We start from the raw sequence: 25,782 nt of genomic DNA, 5'->3' as shown, positions 1-25,782 counted from the left end.
GGTATGCAGGTGACACAACCTGAATGAGATCGGAAAAAATCGTTCAAGGGGAGTTAAGTCATTTATGCTGAATCTAGGCTACGGGGGAAAAACGCGAATGATGAACGGTGCCGGTGCAATGTAAAAGCTCGTGAGGCAGTGACACAATCGTTATGTAACGGAAAGCATATATAGTCCATCACACTAAACAATTAAAAAGCATGAAGATTACTTATTATTAATTACTCTTCCGACTGAAACGCTTTTTTGTAGTTAGTTGGGTTTTTGTTGTTGTTTATTTAAAAAAAGACAGTGTCCGTATCGGGAAAACCTAATTAGCGTGAGAGTGAGAGACAAGACTAATGTAGCATACACGTTTCATGGATTCCAATTTCTAACTCTTTAACGGGTTTTCTTTAATGGAAGCAGGAAAGGGCATTTCGTTGCTGTTTACAACAGTATTGGAGAAAATAAGCTTCTATTTATCGTATTATCATCACTAATTTATGTGCCAAGTTTTCCTGAAACTCAGACACCACGCCCTGCCTCAATGACTGAATATATTGAAATCAAATGTTTGAGAATATCTAGAGGAAAATAAAAAACAAGAAAAAATTGAATGATTGTCAATTTCAAACAAAAAACCTGAAATGGGCTAGTACGAAAATGTATTGTTTTGTATTTTGAATGACATTGGCATTGATAATCGACTTGAATAGCCTGACTAGGCGGATCTCTGACTATCTCTTATCGCAAATTCTTATTAAAAATTAGATTAAATAGAAATGTGAATGGCCTTCATACTGAATTATTATCATTAACATTTTTTCTAAAAACAAGGATTCAATGTGAGATCTTTTACACTGAAGATAATTTGCTTACATATAAATGGATGCCAACTTGTGTCGTTTTAATACATTTCCGCATCGTGATTCTACTTTTGACAGTAACCCAGGTGCGACATTACCTGCGTTGTCCTAGTTCAAAAGAAAGCAAATGGCGGATTGAAACTGACGGGTAACAGGTAGGTGATATATCATTTGATGAAATTAATTCGAGTTTTGTGATTCTCCCTGTATACCTAGAAACAAGAACTCTCAAAGATTTAGACAGCAAAGGTAAATTGTCATACGTCCACAGGTAAGAGACACAATCGCGTCGGGCATGACGACATTCATGGCCGATGACTTTCCGGAAATGTATCAGAAATTTCAAATCAGTAGTTTTATCTTGTCCCTTGAGCATAAGACAATAAGAGCGTTTTTAAGTGTGAAGTTCACTTTACCGCACAAATTGTTCGCTTGACCATGTTAATCTTTGAAATATGAAATCAGATTACATGGGGATAAGTTTTAATACCGATGAGACATCGAAAGTTTCTGACTCATAAGTTACATTATGGATCAGAAAAAGAGCCTTTCTCTCAAATAATCATGAAGGGACGTTGTCATGTTGATAGGCAGGTGGTTACGTGTAGTCCTTAGAATCACATAGTTGTGCTTGATGGGAACATGGGATCCAAGAACTGTAAGTGTTGGGGGAACCTTAGTCATGAGGAAAGACTTCCGCCTGTATCTGCCTTAAATTTCATTCTACTTCTAGTCAGATCATATCACCTGAATATATATTCCTTATCTGATAAAGATGAGTTTTAACATGTTTCTTTAATTGTATCTGAACATACTGGAAGACCTATCCAACTTCTTTATATGTGAAAGGAAGTTCCACTCGTACCCCCTCTGTTTACATAGTAAATTTCCTTCAGGCGGAGTCCTTTCCCAGTGTAATAATCCAACACTGAAATAAGTTCATTGATTGTTGTTTAATTTTTTAATAGTTCCAGTTTTTTAAACATACACTTAGGGTCATTTTGTATTTTTGAATTTTGATCGAGGTTAGGGTACGGGGGAACTAATACCAAAACTGCTACTCATAGACATTTTTCCTCATCTTAAATATTGAGGAGGTATAGGAACAGAAGTCTTATGCATAACTACAAATGAATAGTTCGTATACGTGCTGAATGAATAGTTGGTTAAACAATATAGAAAACCCAATATTCTCTCAGTTCACCAGAGCTATTGCTGAGATGTGCATGTTTTGAGTGTTTGGCCCCCACGATGGCTCTCTCTTGTACTCGAGCTGAAGAAGTAGTGTCTGGGCATGTAGATAGATCAGTTCTAATATGTCATCGAGTGCTTGTGTTACTGTAGTCCTTTTGGCTCAAAAGTGGACTGAAGAATTGCAGTGTAACTCAAATACTAATAAACATAGCATACTCAGTGAAACGCTGATCATAATCAGAACATCATACCAACTCTGTGAGTTTTTTGCAGAATTTATGTTCGAGTAATAAACAGACTATAATGTTAGCTATTGGCATTTAATTAAAATCATTTTACTCACCATGTCCACGAAATACATAAACGCCTCACCATGCCCACAAATACATAAATGCCTCACCATGCCCACAAATACATAAATGCCTCACCATGCCCACAAATACATAAATGCCTCACCATGCCCACAAATACATAAATGCCTCACCATGCCCACAAATACATAAATGCCTCACCATGCCCACAAATATATAAATGCCTCACCATGCCCACAAATACATAAACGCCTCACCATGCCCACAAATACATAAACAGCTCACTATGCCCATGATCATTTGAACGGCTCACTTTGTCCAGGACCAAGTATAGACCTCAGAGTTACGTTATCACCTCAATTTGCCTCTGACCAAATAATCACCTCATAAAGCCCACGAGAAAGTAATCACAATACCATGCCCAATATCATGTTATCTCACCATGTCAATGACCAAATAATCACCTCACCATGGAGAGGATTGTAATATCACCTAACTCTACCGACAGAAAATGGCGAGTTGTCATCTCACCATGCTCATTCTTGACAAACAGTGATCAATATACCACTATGTATTTGTGAATACCTTCTAGTGGAACTCGTCACCAGACACAATGAGGAGAGCTGTGCTGCTGTGCTGCATGCTGTGCTGCATGCTGTGCTGCACTGGAATACTGGCAGGTGAGACTCGGGATGCTCTTCTGTTTTACAACTAAGGGCATCACACAAATATATTCTTGTCTTATTCTTGTGGTACAGCCTAGGTCTGTTGTCATTCTCGTAAAACAGGAAGGTGTGATTTTGAGGAAATTAGGTAACTAAATTTTCATAAATGTTCCAGCATATGCAGGGCGCTTTCAATTTCATCACCTGGAGAATGTATGGTAATTGTATGTTTATCATGTTCACTGTGTGTTTTCCAGTAACCCATATGTGGTGATTTATATGCAGTGTATGCTATTCATTGCTGTCATGTTTTCATTGCTTGAGTATAGGTATCTAGCCTCCCCTTCTCTTAGTGCAGTATCAAAACTGAATGTTATCCCACAAATGAGAATAGTGGGCATTCCTAGAGTACTGACTTACGGAAACTGATGAGTTGTTTATTTGCTTCAGTAACACGGCCACCGGGAATCTTTATTCAGCCAAGATATGACGTGTTTTTCAAAGCTGGAGAGACTGTAGAGCTGCCCTGTGTCGCTGAAGGCATACCTAACCCCAGGTAAACACTCTTGTGCTGTGCTCTCAAACTTGGGATTAAAATATGTATTAAAATTTTGACATTGTGCAATCTTGGTTTGATCTTCTGTTAAAGATCACATATTTTCTAAGGGGGAACAAATGGGTAAATTACTTGTTGACATCATTTTGAGTGAAAGCCCATCATTAAAACTACTCGTTTTGACGTTCAATTACCTTAAATCGACCTTTTTGACAACAGTGCACAATTCTTTACCACGAAAGAAATTTCAACCAATCATAGGGGCATGCCTCTGTGATGTGAACCACCCAAGTTAATACGTACAGGCTTTTACAATGCTTGCTTCACTCTCACAAACAATATATATAGCACAAACTGAGGGATCTGGTGGAAATCTGTGGTGACACCATCACCTGATGACACCTGGTAGCATTTGAGAGAATCACAACGATTCCGATATCAGGAAATCAGTGAATCAACGAGTTTGTTACACATTTTGTGTGCAACCAACTGAAAATCCTTCCTCATATGACGTCATTGCGGTTTGCTGCAGTGCCTAGACGACAGACTTATGTAACCTGTCTGTGGTTTCGTTGGTGGGCGAGAGTGATGCAGATGACTTTTTGGCAGCATTTAATCTCTTGGTATCAATCAACCACACATTTTTAATAAATGAACTTAGTGTTCCGTTAGCCACAAGTCTTTCATATGTAATGTTTGAAAGAGTGAAACAAATGTAAGTATATTCATTCTATAAAACAGACATGAACTTCCTATCATGCAGATGAGATTCGCAGTGAAATGTCCCTTTACAAAGTAATCTCCCATTTCCTATTCAGTCGACCACTGATATATACTCATAATTTAGACAACCATGTCAATTGTACACTAAGCAAGAAATATCAGTTCGCTGCACATGTTTTCACCCCAGGTCATCACCATTCTGGTTAGTGTAATTTAAGTACTGATTTGCTTGTATGGTATTTCAAATTCAATTGATATACATTCTGCAGTGTTAAGGAAATGACAGAAAACAGATTGCATATTAAAAGGGTCAGATTAAACTTTTGGTAACCCGAAACACATTATTTTTCCTTATCCTTACTGATGCTTGCTTATTATGCTTATCTCCTCCTTCTATGTGAGTGACAGAACACTTGAAATCCCTTGAAGTTCCCTCGTGTAAAGGGGACATTCAGTCACACTCACCCACAAGTAGCCTCCCTTACTGCTGGTGCCCTCATCGATCACATGACCGGCCATGTTTGTCACTCTTTCCTTCATCACCCTAGTGAACGGTTGGAGGCACCTGGAGTCCCTGTACAGCACATATCCTTTTTTCTATTCTGATCCTTAGCCCAAATTTTCTGTGTAATGCTTTTGGTCTGTGTCTCTTATCAATATGTATTGAAAATATTACTAGATTTTATGTAATTTTTATGTTTTTGGACCTACATTTCATCACTTGAACTTGTAGGTACCAGCTGTCTGCAGCTGACCTGAGTTATGTCCTTCATGCACTACTACTGTTCTTCCATCCTTTGCTGTAAACCTTTTGAGAACTTGTCTGAAGCAGAATTTAATTTGTATTTATTTGCTGTTCATAGACATGTGAGAGTCAAAGTTAGGAAGCACTCTCAAGTCATGTTTAGTAAATCAGATGATAGTGCTAGTAACTGTCTGTTATTAAATGCTGTTCAGGTTCACATTTCCAGTGAATTGCTGAACATTACCTGGGGGAGATACTTGGTTGAGCGGAGGTAACTTCTAAGTCTAAGAAGAACTCATCATGATACTTGACCTCATCACAGACTAGAAGGAGAAGTCTGTGACATCAGTGAGGATGAAGACATTGGCCCCCAGATCCTCACTGAAGCCGCCCTCAAGTTCAGTGTCGAGGTCCCTCAACTAGGAGATACCTCTGATGGAAGCAGACATCATTGATGACTGACACTGCTAGCAGAGATTCAAGTCATCAGTGAGACATCTCAGCACTCTACAATTACAAGATCTACAGCAGCAACAACACCTTTTCGCAAACGTTAAGAGGCCTTAAAGAGGCCTTAGTGTGACTCACCATCTACCCTGCAGCTGTTTCAGCATACTGGGCACAACTTCAACCTTAGGCTCTTCATTAATCAATTGACAGAGCAGATGATGAACATCATCGATGACAGTCGCCTTGCACAAAGGATTCGCAGGTGCACATGCACTCATAGATACAGAGGATGGCGTGGATGAACTCTCTCTCACTGCAGCTCAATGAAGAAGTTTGGAAGAATCTATGTTAGTCGACTTGGTGAGTGTACTCACGCACATTCAGAGCTTGAGGAGGAAAGATTGGATGCATGCTTCCCTTGGATACTACAGATCAAGATATGAATTGTCATTGTCATTGGATTTATAGCTAATCCTTATCCGGGGCATGTGTGCATTTACGGAAGGTGAATTACCGTCCTAGAGACCCACACTTGCTGCAAGCAAGACACTTCGAGAGACTGTCAACGGGAGCATTCACTAATGGACAGAGACATGGCTTTCAGATACAAAGATAGTTCACAGATCTTTATCGTCTTTTAGGACTCAGAAGTCATGGCTTGGATCATCAATGGACTGGATTCTCCATCTAAGGAGTCAAATGAAGCTTTCACCTATAGGATGGTTGATGAAGACTTTGACTTGCTCCTCTTTCCACCCGGTGTTTCTGACAGCCTCGACAAATCTTCAGGGGTTGAAGATCAGTCTCCAGCAACTATTCATCTGGTTGCTGCATTATCTTCAATAAAGAATAAGAAGTCGAAAAACTGCCAGGAGTCTACTTTCATCAGGTGCCACGTAACTCCGGGACAAGCTGAACAGCGAAGTTATGGAAAGGTCGAGTGCTGATGAAGAAATCACTGACTGCACAAGATTTAAACACAGGTGACATCACATATCTGAAATCTGATTGGCCCTTGAGAGACAACGCCCTGCTCAAAATATGTGTCACAGTTCGCATGATAGGTAGTCATCTACAGATGTAAACAACCCTTCCGATGTAGAAACACTTAGTTTGGTGCTGAGTAAGATCTGACTCTCATATCATGTGAGTCGTAGCGACAAATGCTCAAAGGAGTGAATAGTTGAGCATCTTGATTGGAAGATCTTGACATGAAGTTGCATTAGATAACCAGCAGGACTCTAGTAATATCTATATATCCACGTGAAGATGTCTGCAGTCCCTTCTCCAGAAGAAGTCTGAGACATTGTGTTCCCCCTGAGTTAACAGATGGATGATGGAAGAACAGGACATAGAGCCATCATAGTGTGGGTTCACCCTCCACCCTTTCTGTTTGATTCTGTAAGCTTCATATGTATTAGTCAGAATTAGGAAAAATATGTAATTTACTGAATAAAATTGATATTTTGTACTTGCCCTGACTCATGATGTCAAGCCCTCCCACCCCGCCCCCCACTATTTGGCACGTCGGATCTCTCTGTAAGGTCGTACATATTCAGAGAGAGTGACAAACATGGCTGGTCATGTGAGGGATGAGTTTGCCAGCATTAAGGGAGGTTACTCGTGGGTGAGTGTGTATGTACATCCTCTTCAAAAGTGGGAACTTCACGAGATTTCAAGTGTTCCACTATCATTCACATAGAGGGAGGAGATATGTATAATCAGCATGAGTCAGGATAAGTATAAAATATCAATTTTATTAACAAAAATTACATTTTTTCACAGATTGTTTTAAAAATGCAAAATGTATTACCATGTCCACCAAGGATAATGCAGTTGTTAGAATTCCTGTTGCCATAATTTCTCTTAAGCATGTTTATCATGAATGTATACAGTATTACAAAGCTAATGTAGTGATTGGGTAACTAGTATTGAGTAAGTATCATGATTGTGTAAAATCAGAACTAGTAGTCATCACAACTTTATTGCTATTGTTTTCAGATATACATGGGAAAAGAATGGAGTTGAATTCAACCCAAGTGGTAATGATGACCGTATGGTCCAGCTTGCTAATGTTGGAACCATCGTCATCAACAGACCAGAAGACAAAGATGAAGGCATTTTCCAGTGTTTTGCTGAGAATGATTATGGAAAGTCAGCAACCATCAACATCAATTTGCGTGAGGCAAAGCTGAAAGATTTTGATGTAGAAGACGACAATACTGTCACACCATATTTGGGGGAGTCACAAACCTTGAATTGTGTGGCCCCTGAGAGTATTCCCCCTCCTGAGGTGTACTGGGTCATCAAGGAGCAGTATGGCGGTTTTACACCCATCAACTTTGATGCCAGAGTAACAATGGATCATGAGTGTGAGTGTTGTGTGGACGTCACGTTTAGTGTTACTGTGAGTGGGAGTGTGGTGTGGACGTCATGTTTAGTGGTACCATGAGAGTGAGTGTAGTGTGGATGTCAATTTTAGTATTACTGTGAGTGTGAGTGTTGTGTGGACATCATGTTTAGTGTTATCATGAGCTTGAGTGTAGTGTGGACGTCATGTTTAGTGTTACTGTGAGTGTGAGTTTTCTGTTTACTTCTTGTTTAATGTATACCATGATTGTTGTGTGGGTCTCTTGTTTAGTCTTACTTTGAGTGAGTTTTGTGTGGACATCATGTTTGTGTTACCACAAGTGAGTTTTGTGTGGACATCATGTTTGTGTTACCACGAGTGAGTTTTGTGTGGACATCATGTTTGTGTTACCATGAGTGAGTTTTGTGTGGACATCATGTTTGTGTTACCACAAGTGAGTTTTGTGTGGACATCATGTTTGTGTTACCACAAGTGAGTTTTGTGTGGACATCATGTTTGTGTTACCACAAGTGAGTTTTGTGTGGTCATCATGTTTGTGTTACCATGAGTGAGTTTTGCGTGGACATCATGTTTAGTATTACCATTAGCAGTTTTATGATAATCTTAACCATGTTGACAATGGTTTTTGTTCTGTTTGTTGAAACAGAGATCATATTGTGTTTGATTTATTATGTTTTAGCTCGTCTACGTTTCACCAATGTCAAGGCATCTGATGGTCAAGATGGAAAAGCTTATGCCTGTATGGCCATGAATGGAATTGTTCGCAAGAACACTCAAGGAGCGCGCCAGTTTATTAAACCCCGTGGATGTAAGTAGTTTCAGTTATCTGGTGATTTCATGGATGGTATAACCTTGTTCTTTTTCCTTGTGCACAGTGTGAGGAATTGGTATTTATGTTTTTGCAATATTTCATTTTGCAGCTTCAGAAGTTCAGCGAGAAGTCACCTATATGTGGGCTTCCCCCTCTGATCATTATGGTCTACGTGGAGATGAATTTAGGATCAAATGTATATTTGCTGGAAAGTAAGTCAAGCCTCAGCCATGTTTGAGCAATCCCCTTTTGAACCAGTAAGTGTTTTGGAATCTGATTACTGTGTGGAATATCAGTCCTTGAGATGATGAAGAGTCAGAGTATCTACAGTCTGTGAAATGTTTTGAAAATAATTTGATTAATATGGGTTTATAGTCTAGGTCAGGTCTAGAGTTGATGTCCTTGGACTAGAAGTTTGTATTCAATAACTTTAGAGGTTTGGAGCGAATGTTGGTTGATGGGTTGCATCTGTTTGTTCAAGTTTGTGTCAAAGCCAGTATATGCAGCTTTCTACCAGTTTGGTTTTATTGTCTGGTTTGCTGTAAAATCAGTGAGCATCATATCTGTCAACTGATTTATTGCAGATACTTGTGTCATGTCAAATGTTAACACAATGATGAGCCCATTAGTAATGCACTAAACTAAATTTGTTAGTGTGATTGAATTGATTACATGAAGTCGAGCATTACACAGAGCAGTTGTGGAGTAGAACGTTATAATGCATTGCTTCCATTTCAGTCCCACACCCGATGTGCACTGGGAGCGTACGGATGGCAAGCCTCTGCCTGACCATGTCAAACAGAGTAGCTTTGGACAGGAACTTGTTTTTTCAAGTTTGGAGTTTTCTGATGCTGGAGATTATGAATGTTGGGCTACCAATGATCAAACTCCACAGAGAGTTCAGAGAACCATGTCCATTACAGTGAAGGGTAAGTAAAGTATATGCACCAGATTTTCAATAAGTAGGTTCAGAAAGTTGAATGTAGACTTCCTATCAGCAGGCCTCAATAGTTGTATGTGTGTAAAATATTTGTTCTGCACTCCCTGTTAGCGGGTTAAAGGTCACTTGCAACCAAAAAATCAACCATATTTGAAACACAGTTTTCACTTAGCCGTGATATATAATATGTGTTGCTGATTAAGAAAAAACGAATAAACAAAATTTAAGCGTGTAATCGCAAATCAAAAGTGCAATATTTTGTACTTGGGTTTACCTCCCTCGAAATGAAGCAGCCATGATACTGAACCCAGTCAGAGCTGGTGGGTGTGCACTCAAGTGTAACACAGCTTTTTTATTGGCCACTGGTTCATTTGCCAATATGCTTAGTCGGCTATTTGCTTATGGCGTATATGCCCGTTCTGTGTTAACTGCATGTGCTCAGTGACTGAAGTTGTGCATTGCATATTATCATTAGCAGACAGACAGGGAGACATATAAGTGTCAGTAAAGCAGACATTGAGTTTCCTCCGTGCCAGAGGATCACGATCAACGTTGGGTTTTTGTTACGTAACGAGTAGATATTTACTTGTTTGTGTACACAACCAAGATTAGACTACTGCTCACGACCTCACACTCCGGGCAGGCATGCTGTTTCAAGTCCTGCGAACCTATTCACTGTACATGTGTTGTGAGTCCTAGGGGAAAATTAGTGAATCGTTTGAACTATGATTTTGAGGGCTTTTTTTCAGTGCATTATTTTTTTAACTTTATAGTTAGAATTGGCCAGTTTGGTAGTTAGTTTCCGTAAGTGCATACCAAAGGTATCAGAATCTGCAGAGTTGTGTTTTATGTTGTATGTGACCTTTAAAATAGTTGAATGTAAGTAGAACTTGTGAATTTGATATTTCCACTGAAATACTCAAATCTGCTAAATAGTTGACTTATTCATGTTGTGTTAGAGGAGTGTCTTCCATGTTGTATGTTAGTTGTATTCAATTCACAATGTCACTATGTTATTGTTCAGCATGTTGAATCTACAGTTGTAATGTGTGAAGTGGTGAACTCTGAATCATTCGTATTTTAATCTGACTTGTTCAAACAAGGCATTAGTCTTGCCAGTTTTGATGATTACTCCATCTGGATTTGATCCTTGATATTGCTTTTGGCAGCCCGTCCATATTGGATTGAGGAACCAAAAGATGTTGAGTTGGGTATTGGAGGAACGGCTCGCTTCAAGTGCCTGGCAGGAGGAGACCCAGCTCCTGATTTTTACTGGTTCATCAACAGTGTAAGACTTTCAGGTAAGTGCAGAACACCACAGATCTCTTACTACCTGTCTCACATTTAGGTATTTTAAACTTATCCTGTCTCTCGTTGTGTACTCTTCATAATTGGACAACTGAGTGGAAACAAACTGCAAACTAAATGTCTTGTACCATTTGCCCATCACTCCCCTCTGCTCCGACACATTGACCTCTCAGCCTCTGTGAAGCATGCAGCATGCCCTGAGAGTCACAGACTCCTTTGTCTGATCACATTCTCTTCATTGCCACGCTGTAGTGCCGTCATGCAATAACAAAGTGAAGAAATTTGAATTGAATTAGCCATCATGGGTAAACAAGATTCTACCTTAAGGAAAATAAATTCTTCTCACAACTACAAGAACATTTTCTCTTCATTGGAAGCCTGCTCATCATGCATAGATAGTATTGGTTTGTGCAGTTTATAAGAGATTCTGTTACTGCAATAACTGGATTGATTGCTCATTTGCTGTCTACCGTAAAATTGGGATTCAGCGATTATCAGACAGGGTCTCTATTGGTGCACATTTGGTGCATCTTCTGAAATCCCTGACAGCTAATGAATATTCTTGGAGAGTGTCTGTGGCTATCACCTTGACTCACACCTCCCCTCGGTCACTATATGTGGATACAACCTGGAAGAAAGTTTTCCGCCTCTCGTAACACCTTACCCAAATAAACCATACCATACTTCACACTCTTTCTTATTGCCCATGGGTGCAGAAAACTTACTATTTATTATATCTCTTTATTATCCTTTCAGTTATTTGAATAATCTTTATGAAAAATGACATAAGTCAAACAAATAAAGAAAGATAACAGAGGAGTTTTGACAAATTGTATGAGCTAATAATGAGGATGTATTAAAGAGAATGGGTTGTGAAGAAACACACGTAAAACGATTTTTGTGCTAGGTGTAACAAACTTTACTGTGGAGGATTTGCCACCCAAAGTACCCTCACGAATAATAGGTCCCCACAGAATTATTGATCCTTCCAGTTTTTCCTTCTTGCAGTATCTCTGGGATACATGCTTTAAATATTGATCGGGCACACTTTTGAGGAAACATTGCAAGGTTTTCTTGGATCTCTGATGGGATTTGATCATGAAGAACCAGTTGCCAGGACAACGAATAGAATGTTTACTATTCCATAGATGTCCTCTATGATTTCACCTGTTGATTTTGAAAATCTTTCTGTCTGTCTGAGCACTGAAGTTCTGTATTATTAGCCTGAGACATTTGGGAGTTACATGGTCAAGTGGAGCAAGACCTTAGAGTGACTGCCTGTTTTGATGAAGCTGTGCTCTGTTTGAGTTCGGTGTTATCAGAGGCTAAGGACTTTGTTCCAGGTGATTTCCACTCTAGGATCGTAAGAACAAGCGAAAGCACAAAACGTGATATAAGATGAGCATTATGAATATACAGTTAATAGATACAATGCCAATATTGCACTTAGCAAAGAGTTATGCAGGAGAATAAATGTCCTTGTTAAACCAGGTTAAGACCTACAAACTTTGTGGTGGTTATTGACTGTATTACATAGGAATACATGACACATTTTATGAATAGCATGTTTATTATATATATTTTCCAGAGGCTAATGTGAACAGTCGGTTCAAGAAAGTTTCAGCTGATGAGGTAATGATAGTGAATGTCACGAAGGAAGATGCCATGGTGATCCAGTGTAATGCCACCAACAAGCATGGCTACATCTGGGGGGACGTCTTCCTGAACGTACTCTGTAAGTATCAACTAAATCCACAGGAGACGCTGGGATGGAAGTGGTCGACACCAGCCTGAAGATAGTATAAGTGACTCTAACACCTAATAATGTCAAACAATCAAATACAAATACAAATGTAGACACAAGCAGCAATGAGGTCTCCTTGGCTTTAGTACAATCTAGCCATTTGTATCCCTTAGGTAGTTGTATAGTTTCTGTTAATATAGATCATATCACTGCTAGTGGATGCTCTTAAGCTGAAAGTAGTGAAATTTAAGGAAATTTAGATCAGTTCATCACAAATTCATTTCCTTAGATTTAATAATATCACTTAGGAAACACGAATCTCTAAGCAGATGAAAGCTCTGTTCAGACAGTCAGAAAAACATGTGGTGGCCTTAACTGAATAATGTGCAAGGCTCACTGTGTCCCTAATTAACAGGTAAGCATGTAAGCATATCCATTTCCAGCGATCTAACATCAAGATCATTATTTTATTTTCATTAATAGATGAATAGTTATCACTGGCAAAAGATATGTATCTAGTCACCAAATGATCAACAAAATATATTCAGCAAACATGTGAGAAAGATATTGCAAAGTTTCATCGTGCATCCTGATGACTGTGGAGTCACTGTTATGGGTGGCATTTATGCTCAGGTTAAGACGTCAATACATAGTTCATGGAAACATCAACGTTGTGCATTACAGGAATAACATCTTAAAGCCATTAGCCATACTATTCTTGCATCAACATTCCCAAGGAACACAAGGCCAAACATCACTCCCTTTGTCAATGACATTGACAACCTTCAAAACCTTCAAGTACTGTGAACTGCCTTTTCCCCAGATAATATCCCTATCCAGCACCTCTGGGATCACCTTGTCTTTGCTGTAAGACTCAGAAATAATTGTGCCAGATAGGACACAAGAGAAACAGGCTTTGGTTGATGAGTGGAACGGAATTCCAAGTATACTGAACAAAAAATGTTGGGGATATATGTAAATTTTGAAATTATGAATAATGGTGCATTTATTCATTGAGATACTGATAAAATATCAATAAAAAAATACCAATATCCCTAACTTATTTTGTCCAGTTTAGTAAGACAACTCACATGGTTCATGAGAACCCACATTGCTGCATGCATTGATCAGTAGATGACGTAACGTGTATGCGAGATGGTTTCCTGTTACGTGTACAAGTGACTACCTGAGAGGGGGTCACACAAACGTGTGACTGCCTGATCAGAGAGAGAGAAATTCAGAGAGAGAGAGAAAATGCGTCTAAAAGTGTTATTTATGAAAATAAGTTAACAAAATTTGCTACAGTTATTGACTGATGGTCAAATTATTGGATGACTTGAATGAAAACATAAAATGAGGAAATTAAACTGTCAAAAAATGAAAAAAATGTGCAAAATTTGAGCAAAAAATGACAATATTTAACAGAGAATTTCACTTATGTACAAATTTTTCAGAAACTTACATTTAGTATTTTCTGAAAGCTCATTCATCGTAGACTCATAATATATATGCAGCATTCGATGCACACCAACGCACACCTGCTTGTTATTGTGTTGAAACATGTTTACTTTTGTTCGAAACTGCGCAAACCGTGTTGCGTAGAGGTGACTGGATTAGTGTGTCGTTAATGGGAGGTAACTGATGCCTGACTAAATTGCTCAGTCAAAACATCCGTCTTGCGTCTTGGACTGTCTAAAGTGTACGTAATTTACATGGCGATATTTTTCTTGCGTTACAACAATGAGGATATTATAAGTTATCACATCCTGTCGAGGGAAATATGGGGTTTTATCAGTCCCGAGTAAGAACTTATCAGCATTTATCTAGCTGAATTTTTTCATTTGATCAAGATAAAACAACATGCAGCACACAATTTTGACCTCAATGCACCGCACATTACTAAAGGCTAGTCAATGCATGCTTTTCTCACTTCGAGTCATCACCGAGGCATAGTGGGGTGATATGACTTTCGTAGCGGGAGTACACGACTTTTATACTCCGGCTCGCGGATCATGATGGATGTACATGGTATTTTATCAGAGTCACGTGGACCAATCAAAACTTGACATTCTTATATGAGGCTAGATAAAATAAATTATAACAAAATCACAAAAAACATTTTTTTCATACGGACTACTCTTTTTGTTGGAAGTATGATCATTGGAAAACACAACCACTTCTACCGATTTAAAAACAGTTTTACGTTTTATGTTTGCTGCTATAGCCGTAGATTTTATACTTTTGATGACAATTTTCACCTATGTACACATTTCGCACTAACATGATCTTTATATTTTCTGAAAGCTTATTCTATGCAGATTTACCTCGTATAAGTACTTGTTCATGTACAGGAACACACATAGGTGTACAATTGCGATGAAACACATCTACTTTCCACCCACCGTTCTTCCCAGAAACACAAACCTACCTCACAAGATCGTCACGCCTTTTAGGAGCACTAGCATAAACAATAGTCAGGTTTTTGACGATTTTCACCTATGTGCCAGTTTCACAGAAACATTTTAATATTTTCTGAAAGCTTATTCAATGCAGATTTGCATCATACAAGTACTTGTCCATGTACACGAACACACATATGTCTGCCAACGTGCTGAAATCCATCTATTTTCCTCCTGACCACAGACACACAAACCGCCCTCACAACATCGATAGACATACGAGAGGCCAAAGTAGTCAGTTTCGACGACGATTTTCACATATGTGCCAGTTTCATAGAAGCGTTATCTTAACATGTTCTGAAAGCATATTTAATGCAGATTTACACCATAAACGTACTTGTTTATGTACATAAACACACATAGGTGTGCCATCGCGTTCAAACACGTCTACTTTCCTCCCACTGCTTGTCAGACACTCAAAGCTTACGCACAAGATCGTTATGAGTGCGAAAGACGCCTTTGCAGTTTTTGACGACGATTTCCCCTGTGTGACACATATCGGTGTCATCGTGTTGAAAGATATGTACTTGCTTTCTTAACTGTCAGGTTTCTTTCGCGTGCAAGAGACAGAGCATCTGCAAATGGGTCACACGACACTTTTGCAGCGGGAGCAGACCCGGTGCTCATTATGTTCACTCACATCAAGTGGTAAGTAACTTCGGAGGACTGCATGATATTTATATTTCAAGCAAAATGTATTCTTGAACACACTGCATGCAGGAATTACGACACCTTTCCTTAGGTTTTATGTCATTATCATCAACACGTAATTACAGAAATACAATTTCTTGACTTTTAACAGATGACGTGAATGTGATAAAAAGGGTTATTTTGATGGAGATTTATTTACTCATATACATTGTTTTAGACTTGTATTATTAGTCAACTACAGCAATAAATCCGAACTACATCCTCAACAGAGCTTGCTTTTCTGTCATCGAGCCATCCCCGTTACATCCCCGCACTTCCCTGAGCAAATTTCACTCACCTCCATATGAACTGAAGTTTTGTAACAACTGAATAAACATGATTCTGTCTTTTACCAGCTTAACAACATGAAACAAAAAAGTTAGCATTTAATTGTGTGTTTTTAATTTTACCACGTGTTGTATACAGGCTCGAATAGCAGAAAAAATGACCTCATTTCGTGGAAGTCCATGACCGCGTACCCCCTGTGGGAATCGGTATGACACATCACACCATCACATCACGCCATTCATTTGGACCAATCACCATACAGTATCGAACTCAAGCGCTCCAATGACCTAATTAAACACCTGGCTCAATCCTGCCGTGGGAACCGGTATGACGCATCACGCCATGGCATCACCCCATTCATTTGGACCAATCAGCAAGTATCAATACTTACTGGTTTACAAACCTGTTTCATTTGGTTTTCATTTGAACTCCGTTGACAATAATCACTTGACTTGTCTTTACACCATGTTTACATGTTTCCATACTCAATCACCTTTTCTGTCGCATATCTCAGTGTGTGCGACGTTGAGGCACAGTGCACTCTCAGCCTGCAGCCTTTGAGAGCTCACTCAGCCAATGTGTCATATGATATCTCCTCACATTGTTCTCTCCCATGTTATATTTTCTGCCTGCTTTGGTTTGTTTGGATCCATACACATTCAGAGATGAAACATACATAGATGTAAATAGTTCAATGGCTTAAGGACACATTTGCCATACTACATGTTTAAACGAATCAAAATGACGTACCGTTATGTCATTGTTACTTTCAGTATCCTTATGGTATCCTGCTGGGGAATGCCAACATGCCAAAATTTCGTACTAAACCAGTGTATCCAATGCAGGAGGTGCGAATTCAAGGATGATGTTGACATATAAAACCCAAACCTCACATTTTTGTGATTGTATGGAATGAATCAACCACCAAAGCACATGAGATGAAAATATCTGTGTATCTCTCAGTCACTGCCACATGTTAGCGCCAACACGTTTTGGGTAGACTGGCCCAAGTCTCTAATAAGTTTTATCAAAAACCGTTCATGCGCTGCCCAGTGGTAGACTAACTAGACATCATTGCCATACAAAAACGAGTTTCAACAAGTTTAACCTTTAGGGTTGGCATAAAGCAATGCTAGGCTGCATTTAAACATGCGGTGACCCACGTTGCTCTAGCGAGGAGGGGCTATCATGTTTCTGTTGACTGTTACACTGGCGACAGACAGCATTGAGTGTATGCGTAGGAGGCCGTTCCCAGTGTTACTAGGATGGAATCATGAATTTGCTCTTGCTAAATAGGGTTGAATGAATGCCTCATGATAAGACATTTTAAAACAAACATAAATGAATAATTTGAATATACTCATAAAGTGATGTATAGCTTTTATTCTAACTTTGCTCTGTCCTCTGTCCGTGTACGTGCGCTTCCTGAGACTTCCATCAGGAAAGTTTTAAAGTGTTGGACAATGCATCGGTGTAAATAGTTGCATGTTCCCATGCTCAGTGGACAACTCCATGGGGAGCATCCACTTGCCACACACCTTGTGACTAAAGATGGGTACCACACATTAAGAAACACAAAAGATATATAGATTTCATGGTTTATTAGCTCTGTTTTCAAATGAGTAAAACTATGGGATAGGAGCACGCCCAATAGTCTACTGTACTTGTCACTGTCCTTCATCCTCCTCCTGTCCTTCGCTGTCTGTCTCAGATAGGGCGTCTGTATCCTCCTCCTCCTCCTCAGTCAACCCTTCCACCCAAGCCTTGTTGCAGTTGAATACTGGCAGTTGCAGATGAAGTGTCACTATCACAGGTCCACGGCTAAATGAAGCTAGATTGCCCTCGTAGCCCTTTATATAGAACTCCCCTCGTGTTCAAAAAGGAGCAGAGTGTGGTTTCAATCCACAGTCATCTGGGTTATGAGCAAAGTGCACTTCCACTGTGCCACTCTGCTGTACTTGCATCTACCTTGTGGTAGGACATTTATATCGACCAATGACAACCAAATAGTCACTAACACATCCAGTCTATCTCTTAAACATGTAAATCCAGATGACTACCCCAGCAGGCCATCTCTTTCAGAGGTACTCCTACCAGGGCCAAGTACGGACAGTTTGGATACCATTTTGTCATGTTCACCATCAGAGGATTATCCTCTGTGTTCGATATTGAACACACTTGCAAGCATCTCCTCTGAGCAAGTACACAAATCCTGCCCGTGCCATTTGACTAGGACTCTGTGTCATCTGCACAGGTCAAGACTGAAAGGAATTCAGCCGTTCTTGGAACTGTGTTTGAGGTTTGAGAGGGATACTGTCTGTAAATAGGTAACGACCATCATCATCATATTCGGTCTTGTCTGTCTCTAGTCCCAGCAACGCCATGGCCTGGATCTCTCCGCATTCCTCCAGGGATTTGCAGAACAGGGTGTATGCTTGCGGGCCTCATCTAGGTAATATGGACAGGAGTTCTCTGACCCGATCAAAAGACGTCTGTGGTTTCTCAATAATCTCAGCTTTCATGAAGATGGTAAGCACTCCAAACTGTACCAGTCTGTCGACCACCTCTTCTACTCTCTGTATCACTTGCACGAGGCCATAATAATTCTTCCAAGGAAAAACCGGTTTCAAGTATAATTAATAGAAACTAGAAAATATATTTCCTGGATAGAGCTGTGCTTGAAATGAAGATCATCAGGGAATCCCATGTCTAAACGACAAAAAGCAATTTGGAGAAAATTAAAATTACAGTACAAGACAACAAAAGAAAAGGTACTTCTCCAAATTGTCGATTCCCGTAAGGCAAAAATAAAAATTTGGACTGAAAGAAAGAAAAATTGGGAAAAGAGAAACAAATTTATCAAACAAAATAAACTATTTAGAAATAATGAAAAGCAATTCTACAGGCAACTCAAGACAAGTGGTGTTGATGAGCATGATAAACGGCCTCCCATGGCTGCTAATGAAAGGTTCTGGAAACAGTTGTGGTCTGTACCCGGCGACTGTTACTTGGAGGCACCATGGGTCGGTGATTATGACCATGCAATGCATGAGAAAGTAACTTGTCTGTTACATCTCACCAGATTGCCTGAAAAGTGTTATTAAAAAGTCCAAATCTAATACAGCTCCAGGGCCTGATGGCATTAGAAACCAGTATTGGAAACTGTTTCCCTGTGTTCAAACACCATTACTTCACTGTTTTAATTCTCTTGTGGACACAGGTGATGTTCCTCCATGGTTCTGCAAAGGTCGCACAATACTCCTTCCCAAAAAAGGAGACTTGACTGATCCCCAAAACTTCCGCCCTATCACATGTTTAAATACTCAATACAAATTATTCACAGGGTGTTTGACAAACCTCGTGTCATCTTACTGCTCGTCCAATGAGATTTACAGAGAGCAGAAGGGGGCGAGAAAGGGATGTTGGAGGTGCAAGGATCAACTTCTTGCACAGAAAATGATTTTGGAGGAGGCTAAAACGTATCACCGCAACCTCTCCATGTGCTGGATTGACTACAAAAAAGCATACGACTCTGTCCCTCACGAATGGATTCTGAAGTCTCTTCAGTGTATTGACCTCCCTGAGCGACTACTTGATTTACTCAAGTCTTTAATGAGTTACTGGTCGACTCAACTTGAGATGTACTCGCAAGGAGAGGTGCAGACTTGAGAATCTATTCCAATCAGAAGGGGAATTTTCCAGGGGGACTCCTTTAGTCCTTTTTTTTTTGTCTGTGTTTAAATCCTTTGAGTTTTCTGCTCAATAGGGAGGAGGGTTACCATCCCAGGCCTCCTCAGCACAGATCCCCAACACCTCTTACTCATCTCCTCTACATGGATGACATCGAGCTCCTTGCCAAAGGAGATACCAATTTGAAAGAACAGGTTCTCCTTGTCAAGTCCTTCTCTATTGATTTTGGCATGACATTTGGACTCAACAAATGTAATACTCTTCATTTGAAACATGGCAAGGTAACCAATGATGGATCGGTCAAGTTACAAGAGGGAGGAGTTATTGAGCATCTTGTGGAAGATCAGGCCTACACATATTTTGGAATGCAAGTTCGAGACAAGCTCCAGAATGCCCAGATTCAAGATAAACTTAGTGCGGAGTATAAATCTCATTTAAAGAAAATCTGGAGGTCCGAGCTAAATGCTTGAAACAAGGTCAAAGCCACCAATACTTTTGCTGTACCAGTTCTCTCCTATTCCTTTGGAGTACTTGATTGGACAAAACAAGACATCCAGAGTCTTGACCAACTGACCCAGAAGGATCATGTCTGATAACACAGCACATCACCATCATTCCTCTCTTAATCATTTATATATGCCAATCAAATCTGGAGGTCGGGGTTTGATTAATGTGCAAGCTCTTCATGACAGAATTTTATTGTGTACTTTTGTACATATTTATTTGTCAGATGATCCTCTGGTGATGCACGCCAAGATTCATGATGAAAGCAAGGAATTCCACAGCTACTTTAAGCGTGCCAAAGTTGTTGGACACAATTTGAAATTTGACGTTGATTTTGTTGATGGCGATGTACTGCTGGATGGTACAGTGATAGGAGTAAACCAGGTGAAGTCCTTCACCAAGTCTGCCCAGAGTCGGTCCTTTGTGGAGAAGCTTTCTGAGAAGCCACTGCATCGTGTGTATATGCAGTGTGTGGAACAGAACAGCAATCCAACCGACTCCTTCGCCTGGATGAAGTCGGCTGGTCTCAAATGTGAAACTGAGGGCTTTCTTTTTGCAGCTCAGGACCAGTCACTTCCCACTCGCAATCGCCAGAATGTTATTCTTAAAGAAAATATCAATATGAAATGTTGTCTGTGCAATGAATTCACAGAGACTGTCCAACACCTTGTCAGTGGATGCCCTTCCTTGGCACAAACTGCATATCTTAAAAGACATGATGGCATGGCTCGCTGCTTTTCTTATCATCGCCGCCATGCCTGTGGCTTTGACTCCGAGGTCCATCCATGGTACGACCCTGAACATGTCCAGGGCGTCCTGGAAAATGATGCTTTTAAGCTTCTCTGGAATAGGCCAATATACAGCCTGAGACGAATTCCAGCCAACAAACCTGATCTTGTCCTTTTTGATAAAACCAATGAAATTATTTATATCATTGAATTTTCTGTCCCTTTTGACAGCAATGTGATTGGCAAGATTCAGGAAAAGCATGCGGACCTCGCCTTTGAATTGAAAGGTCTCGCTTGCATCCCAAGTACACTGTCGTCAGGCTCCCCATTGTTCTCGGTGCCCTTGGTTTGGTACCTCCTGATCTCTTAGCGCAGATGAGGAGAGTGCCCGGGTTCTCCACCGGGAGCACAGCCCTTCTGACAATCTGGGTAATGCAGAAGGCTGCAGTGTTGGGGAGCCTTCATATTCTCCGGAAAGTTCTTGGTGGGTTCGACTAGGCAGTGTTTCCTGGGAGAAGTCCCATTCGCTGTCTGGGCTGCGTGTAGAGGGAGCGAGGGCCCTGAGCTGATGATGAGCTTTACCAGCCTGACTGTGCCAGGATCACCTGAACCCTCTCTGCTGCATTTCAATCTTACTCTGTAAAACATAATAATAATAATAATAATAATAAAAAACAAACACAATTACAATAGTGTCCTGCTTAGCAGCAAGGATCCCTAATAAATCACCTTTTCATGACCGATGAATTGATTTTTGTGTAATTGGCATATGTAAACAGCCGACCCTGGGCGTGGTATTTCTACTTTTCCCGATGTTTTCACGTGCCGAAAAAATCGAAAAATAGAGTAGCCCAGTATGCATCAACCTAGGATGATTGTGAATATTTTGTCGGACAAACAACTTGTATTCTGCAAGTTGTAATCTATTGAGTGCAAATGACGAAAGTGTGGCATCTGAGATCGAAATACCTCATTCATGACTGTCAAGTACCCCACCACCCGGGGGATTTTACGGGAAGCTTTAATTAACCTGCATCATGTTCGCACCCAATCGAGGTGGTTCCATGGTGGTTGAATTAATTAGGGGGAAGCGCTTCAGTTAGTACCGTGGAGCGCACCATCTCGTGAACAAGAGACGATAGGCCGTCTTGCATACACGTTGCGTCTCGGACTGCTCATGCTTTTGGTGACCATATTGAAGAACTCTACTTTTGTTGTTTTACCTGTTACATGTAATCTTTGTGAATATGGGCTGGCACTTTTGATTTTCTGTTGGTTCCAAATGTGTGTTCTTCTTTCTTTTGCTTGATATTTTAGTCGCCAGTTAGCAATTTTTAAACACAAACTATGCTGCCTAGACAATCAGTTCTGAGACTTCAGTTTTTTGTGGTCGCTACTGATTCTAAGAGGGTAGGTCTTGTTTAGGTAATCATTTAACATTTCCATATTATACATCAAGTAACTATGTTAATTCTGATTTATTGTTTTCAAATCACAATTCATTTTCTGTGTTAGTGGACTACCTGCAATAACTATCAAGATGTTGTTTGTAATTATACATACTACATGTGATTGCCAGCTGAAGCCCCAACTATCATGGTGCCTCCAGCCGCTCAAGTGGTGGCTGCAGAAGGCCAGTCTGTCAACCTGACATGTCGGACGACTGGCAAGCCTGACCCACAGATCACTTGGTTCAAAGAAGGGCGGCAGATCACAGGAGGGAGGTATCGGACTTTACTCAATGGGGATTTGCATATAGAGGTAATTACATTCTGTTTCAATTTAAAATGCTTACGTCTTCCAAGTCATGTTGTGGTGGAACTTGATCTGATAAGAAAATCTCTGATGGCACAAGCAGCAACTATAAACATGTTTTCATTGTTGCAGATCATTTGATCTCTTCATCTTTCTTACAAATATGATGCCTTTCAAAGCTGAAAGATTGTATTTTGATTGACTATTATGTATTCCTTGAATTAATCACACTGAAAAGTGCTATTTATGTCACTGAGATGACAAACACAACAACATGTTGTCAACAAGACTTTTTGTTGTATTTGCCCCTGACTGTTTCCTTGTTTTTCAGATGGTGGTGTTGGCTGATGCTGGGAATTTTTTCTGTGCTGCAGAGAACATATATGGTAGTCAAAATGCTAGTGGTACTCTGATGGTCCGGCGCAAAACTCAGATTGAGCAGCGACCTCTTGACCTTGAAGTCAATGCTGACCAGGATGCCAAGTTCACATGTTCTGGGACGACTGACCCTGAAGAGGTTCAGAACCTGAAAATCAAGTGGATGAAGGACAATAAGGACATCACTGCCAATGACCAAAGGATGACCACCAACAACCAGGACAACTCGCTCACCATCAGTGGCACCATTGTCCGTGACTCAGGCACTTACACCTGTATTGCTACCAATGGTCTAGACCAATCATCAGCTTCAGCCATGCTGACAGTCAAAGGTGAGATGACTAGTACAGATACAGGGGTCACAAATATGGAAATAATGATTTTGGGATTCAGGATAAATTCCTATTTGCACACATCATTTGGAGAGATTATTTTGTTCATATTCAAAGTGACGTGGTAATGTGTCATACCGAGTTTCCCTCAAATGCATTATCCTAATACATTCCAGACCGTCCTGATGCCCCAGTTAATACCCGCATAGAGTCTTGTGAGCAAGGCAACGCCACCATCCGCTGGACCCCAGGCAGCTACAACAACGCTCCTGTCCAGTACTTCATTGTGCAGTACAATACCACTTTCAGCCCAGACCAGTGGATCTATGCCTTGAAAGTGCCATCCCAGAAGACCAGTGCCAACATCACGCTGTCACCCTATGCTAACTACACTTTCCGTGTCCTGGCCTACAACAAGATTGGGGAGAGTGATCCAAGTTTCCCCACCGTCAAGATTTGCAGGACTAACCCAGCTCGACCTCTCCATCATCCAGAAAATCTCCGGACTATTGGTGATAGGAAGGGTGAACTCCATATTGAATGGACTGTGAGTGCTTCATACTGCTGTTTCTTTTATAAGAGAAAAGTCTCCATGCAAAATGGATCATGTTTGGGTGTTTGGGTAGCCTAATGGTTAAAGTTTCCAAGCGTCATGCTGAAGCCCATGTATGGTTTTGCCCCATGTGATATTCTTGGAATATTGCTGAAAGAGGCATATAACAGTACCCACTCACTCACACGTTTGTTGGCAGTTAAATCCATAAATGCTTATACTGTGTATCTCAGGCATCACAAACCCTGCATGAACCCTGGATCCATTCTATTTGTAAATGTACCTTATGTTACTACATTAATGATAAAGGTATGGCTCTGTATTTTTAAAAAAGTCCTCACCATTATTAATATTACGTACTTATGTTCAGTGATAACTTGCCCTTAGTTAAAGACAAGATGCATTTTTTGGTAACTGTTAAACTTGTCACAGATTGTACATAGCTATGATATTTATTCTAACTTGAAGACTGTAACAGTGGTGAAACCAAAATGTTTCAACAGCTATGCTGTGCTGCACTCATAATGCATGTGCAGTGAATAGGTTCACGGAGCTTGCAACAGCATGCTTGCCTGGAGTATGAGCAGTAGTCTAATCTTGGTTGTGTACATAAACAAGTAAATAATTTACTCGTTTACGTAATAAAAACCCAATGTTGATTGTGATAAGGAGACTCGGGCACATAGGAAACTCAATGTCTGCTTTATTGACACTTACATATCTTGAATCCCTTAGTTACATGAGGAATCTTATAATCAATCAAGGCACTTTATACAAATTTACTGTTTGGATGTTTTATTATATATATTTCCCAGTAAGTTAATATGAATACAAACTGTAACTTTTTGAAAGCATTGTGTAGCATATTTATGATGTAAAAGCTAATAAGAAATGCACTCTATTTGCGATTTTCTCATATCAAATGCAAAATGTAAGCTTTATCATGTTTATACAAACTGTAACAAGGTTTGTCTAGACATGGCACATACACAAAAAGAGCTCTATTAACAGCCCTTGAGTTATAGAAAAGGTCAAAGTCACTATGAATGCCTTATGACAACAGCTGCTTATATCCTTCCAAATTTGTGAATAAGTTCCTGAACAATTCTTTTGAAAGCTGCAGATGATGTTGCCTCTGCAGCTGAAGCAGTAGTCTAGAGAGTTTCTGTTGTAAGCAATGGATATACTGTATGTCTCACTGTTGTTTCTTGTACCAGACAATGCCCCAGATCCAGCAGAATGGTCCAGGCTTCCAGTATATCCTGCAGTTCAAACGGGAAGGCGATCCAGACTCCCAGATACAGACAAAGCCAATAGATGATTGGACTGTCGATCATTTCATATATGCAACCTCAGATGTCTACAGGCCTTATGAAATCACACTAAAAGCTAAGAACAGTATGGGAGAAGCACAGCAAGATGCTGTTGTCTTCACTGGCTTCTCGGGAGAAGAGAGTGAGTTTCATCTCTCTGGTATTCTGTTTGTCTGTTGACCTCACAGAAACTTTGTTTTTGGATCAGATGTGAAAATTATAAGGCTCAGTAGAAGATGGTAAAAGCATTATAAAATCTTTCTAACATCACGTGTTAGACAACAGATATTTCGATGACGGTCTTATTTCAACACTGTTTGTACCTGTATTGTCTCTTAAATGATTTATTTGACTTTTTACATTTTGAGAATAAAATAGTTGATGATTGTTACTTTCAACTGGCTTATTGTAAGTAATGTTTACATA

At 40.0% G+C, this 25,782-nt stretch overlaps 1 protein-coding gene across 4 annotated transcripts in view; it reads left to right on the top strand.

Moving 5' to 3' along the window:
• Nucleotides 1-909: 909 nt before the first annotated feature.
• The window catches only part of LOC137295527 (neuroglian-like), a 39,860-nt gene continuing 14,987 nt past the window's right edge, over nucleotides 910-25,782 (top strand). For 3 of the 4 annotated variants that reach the window (XM_067826906.1, XM_067826907.1, XM_067826905.1), the window contains exons 1-13: nucleotides 923-1,003; nucleotides 2,946-3,033; nucleotides 3,469-3,574; nucleotides 7,494-7,864; nucleotides 8,543-8,671; nucleotides 8,784-8,886; nucleotides 9,413-9,603; nucleotides 10,784-10,915; nucleotides 12,511-12,657; nucleotides 22,605-22,786; nucleotides 23,112-23,490; nucleotides 23,667-24,037; nucleotides 25,261-25,498. In XM_067826906.1, the coding sequence (XP_067683007.1) occupies nucleotides 2,967-3,033; nucleotides 3,469-3,574; nucleotides 7,494-7,864; nucleotides 8,543-8,671; nucleotides 8,784-8,886; nucleotides 9,413-9,603; nucleotides 10,784-10,915; nucleotides 12,511-12,657; nucleotides 22,605-22,786; nucleotides 23,112-23,490; nucleotides 23,667-24,037; nucleotides 25,261-25,498 (2,416 nt within the window). In that variant the 5' untranslated portion in view covers nucleotides 923-1,003; nucleotides 2,946-2,966. Of the gene's footprint in view, nucleotides 1,004-2,945; nucleotides 3,034-3,468; nucleotides 3,575-7,493; nucleotides 7,865-8,542; nucleotides 8,672-8,783; nucleotides 8,887-9,412; nucleotides 9,604-10,783; nucleotides 10,916-12,510; nucleotides 12,658-22,604; nucleotides 22,787-23,111; nucleotides 23,491-23,666; nucleotides 24,038-25,260; nucleotides 25,499-25,782 lie in introns of all 4 variants that reach the window. The other variant, XM_067826908.1, reaches the window with a different exon arrangement.

This window comes from Haliotis asinina, chromosome 9 (assembly GCF_037392515.1).
Source record: "Haliotis asinina isolate JCU_RB_2024 chromosome 9, JCU_Hal_asi_v2, whole genome shotgun sequence".
NCBI classification, from domain to species: Eukaryota; Metazoa; Mollusca; class Gastropoda; order Lepetellida; family Haliotidae; genus Haliotis; species Haliotis asinina.
This window is presented reverse-complemented; position numbering and strand designations above follow the sequence as displayed.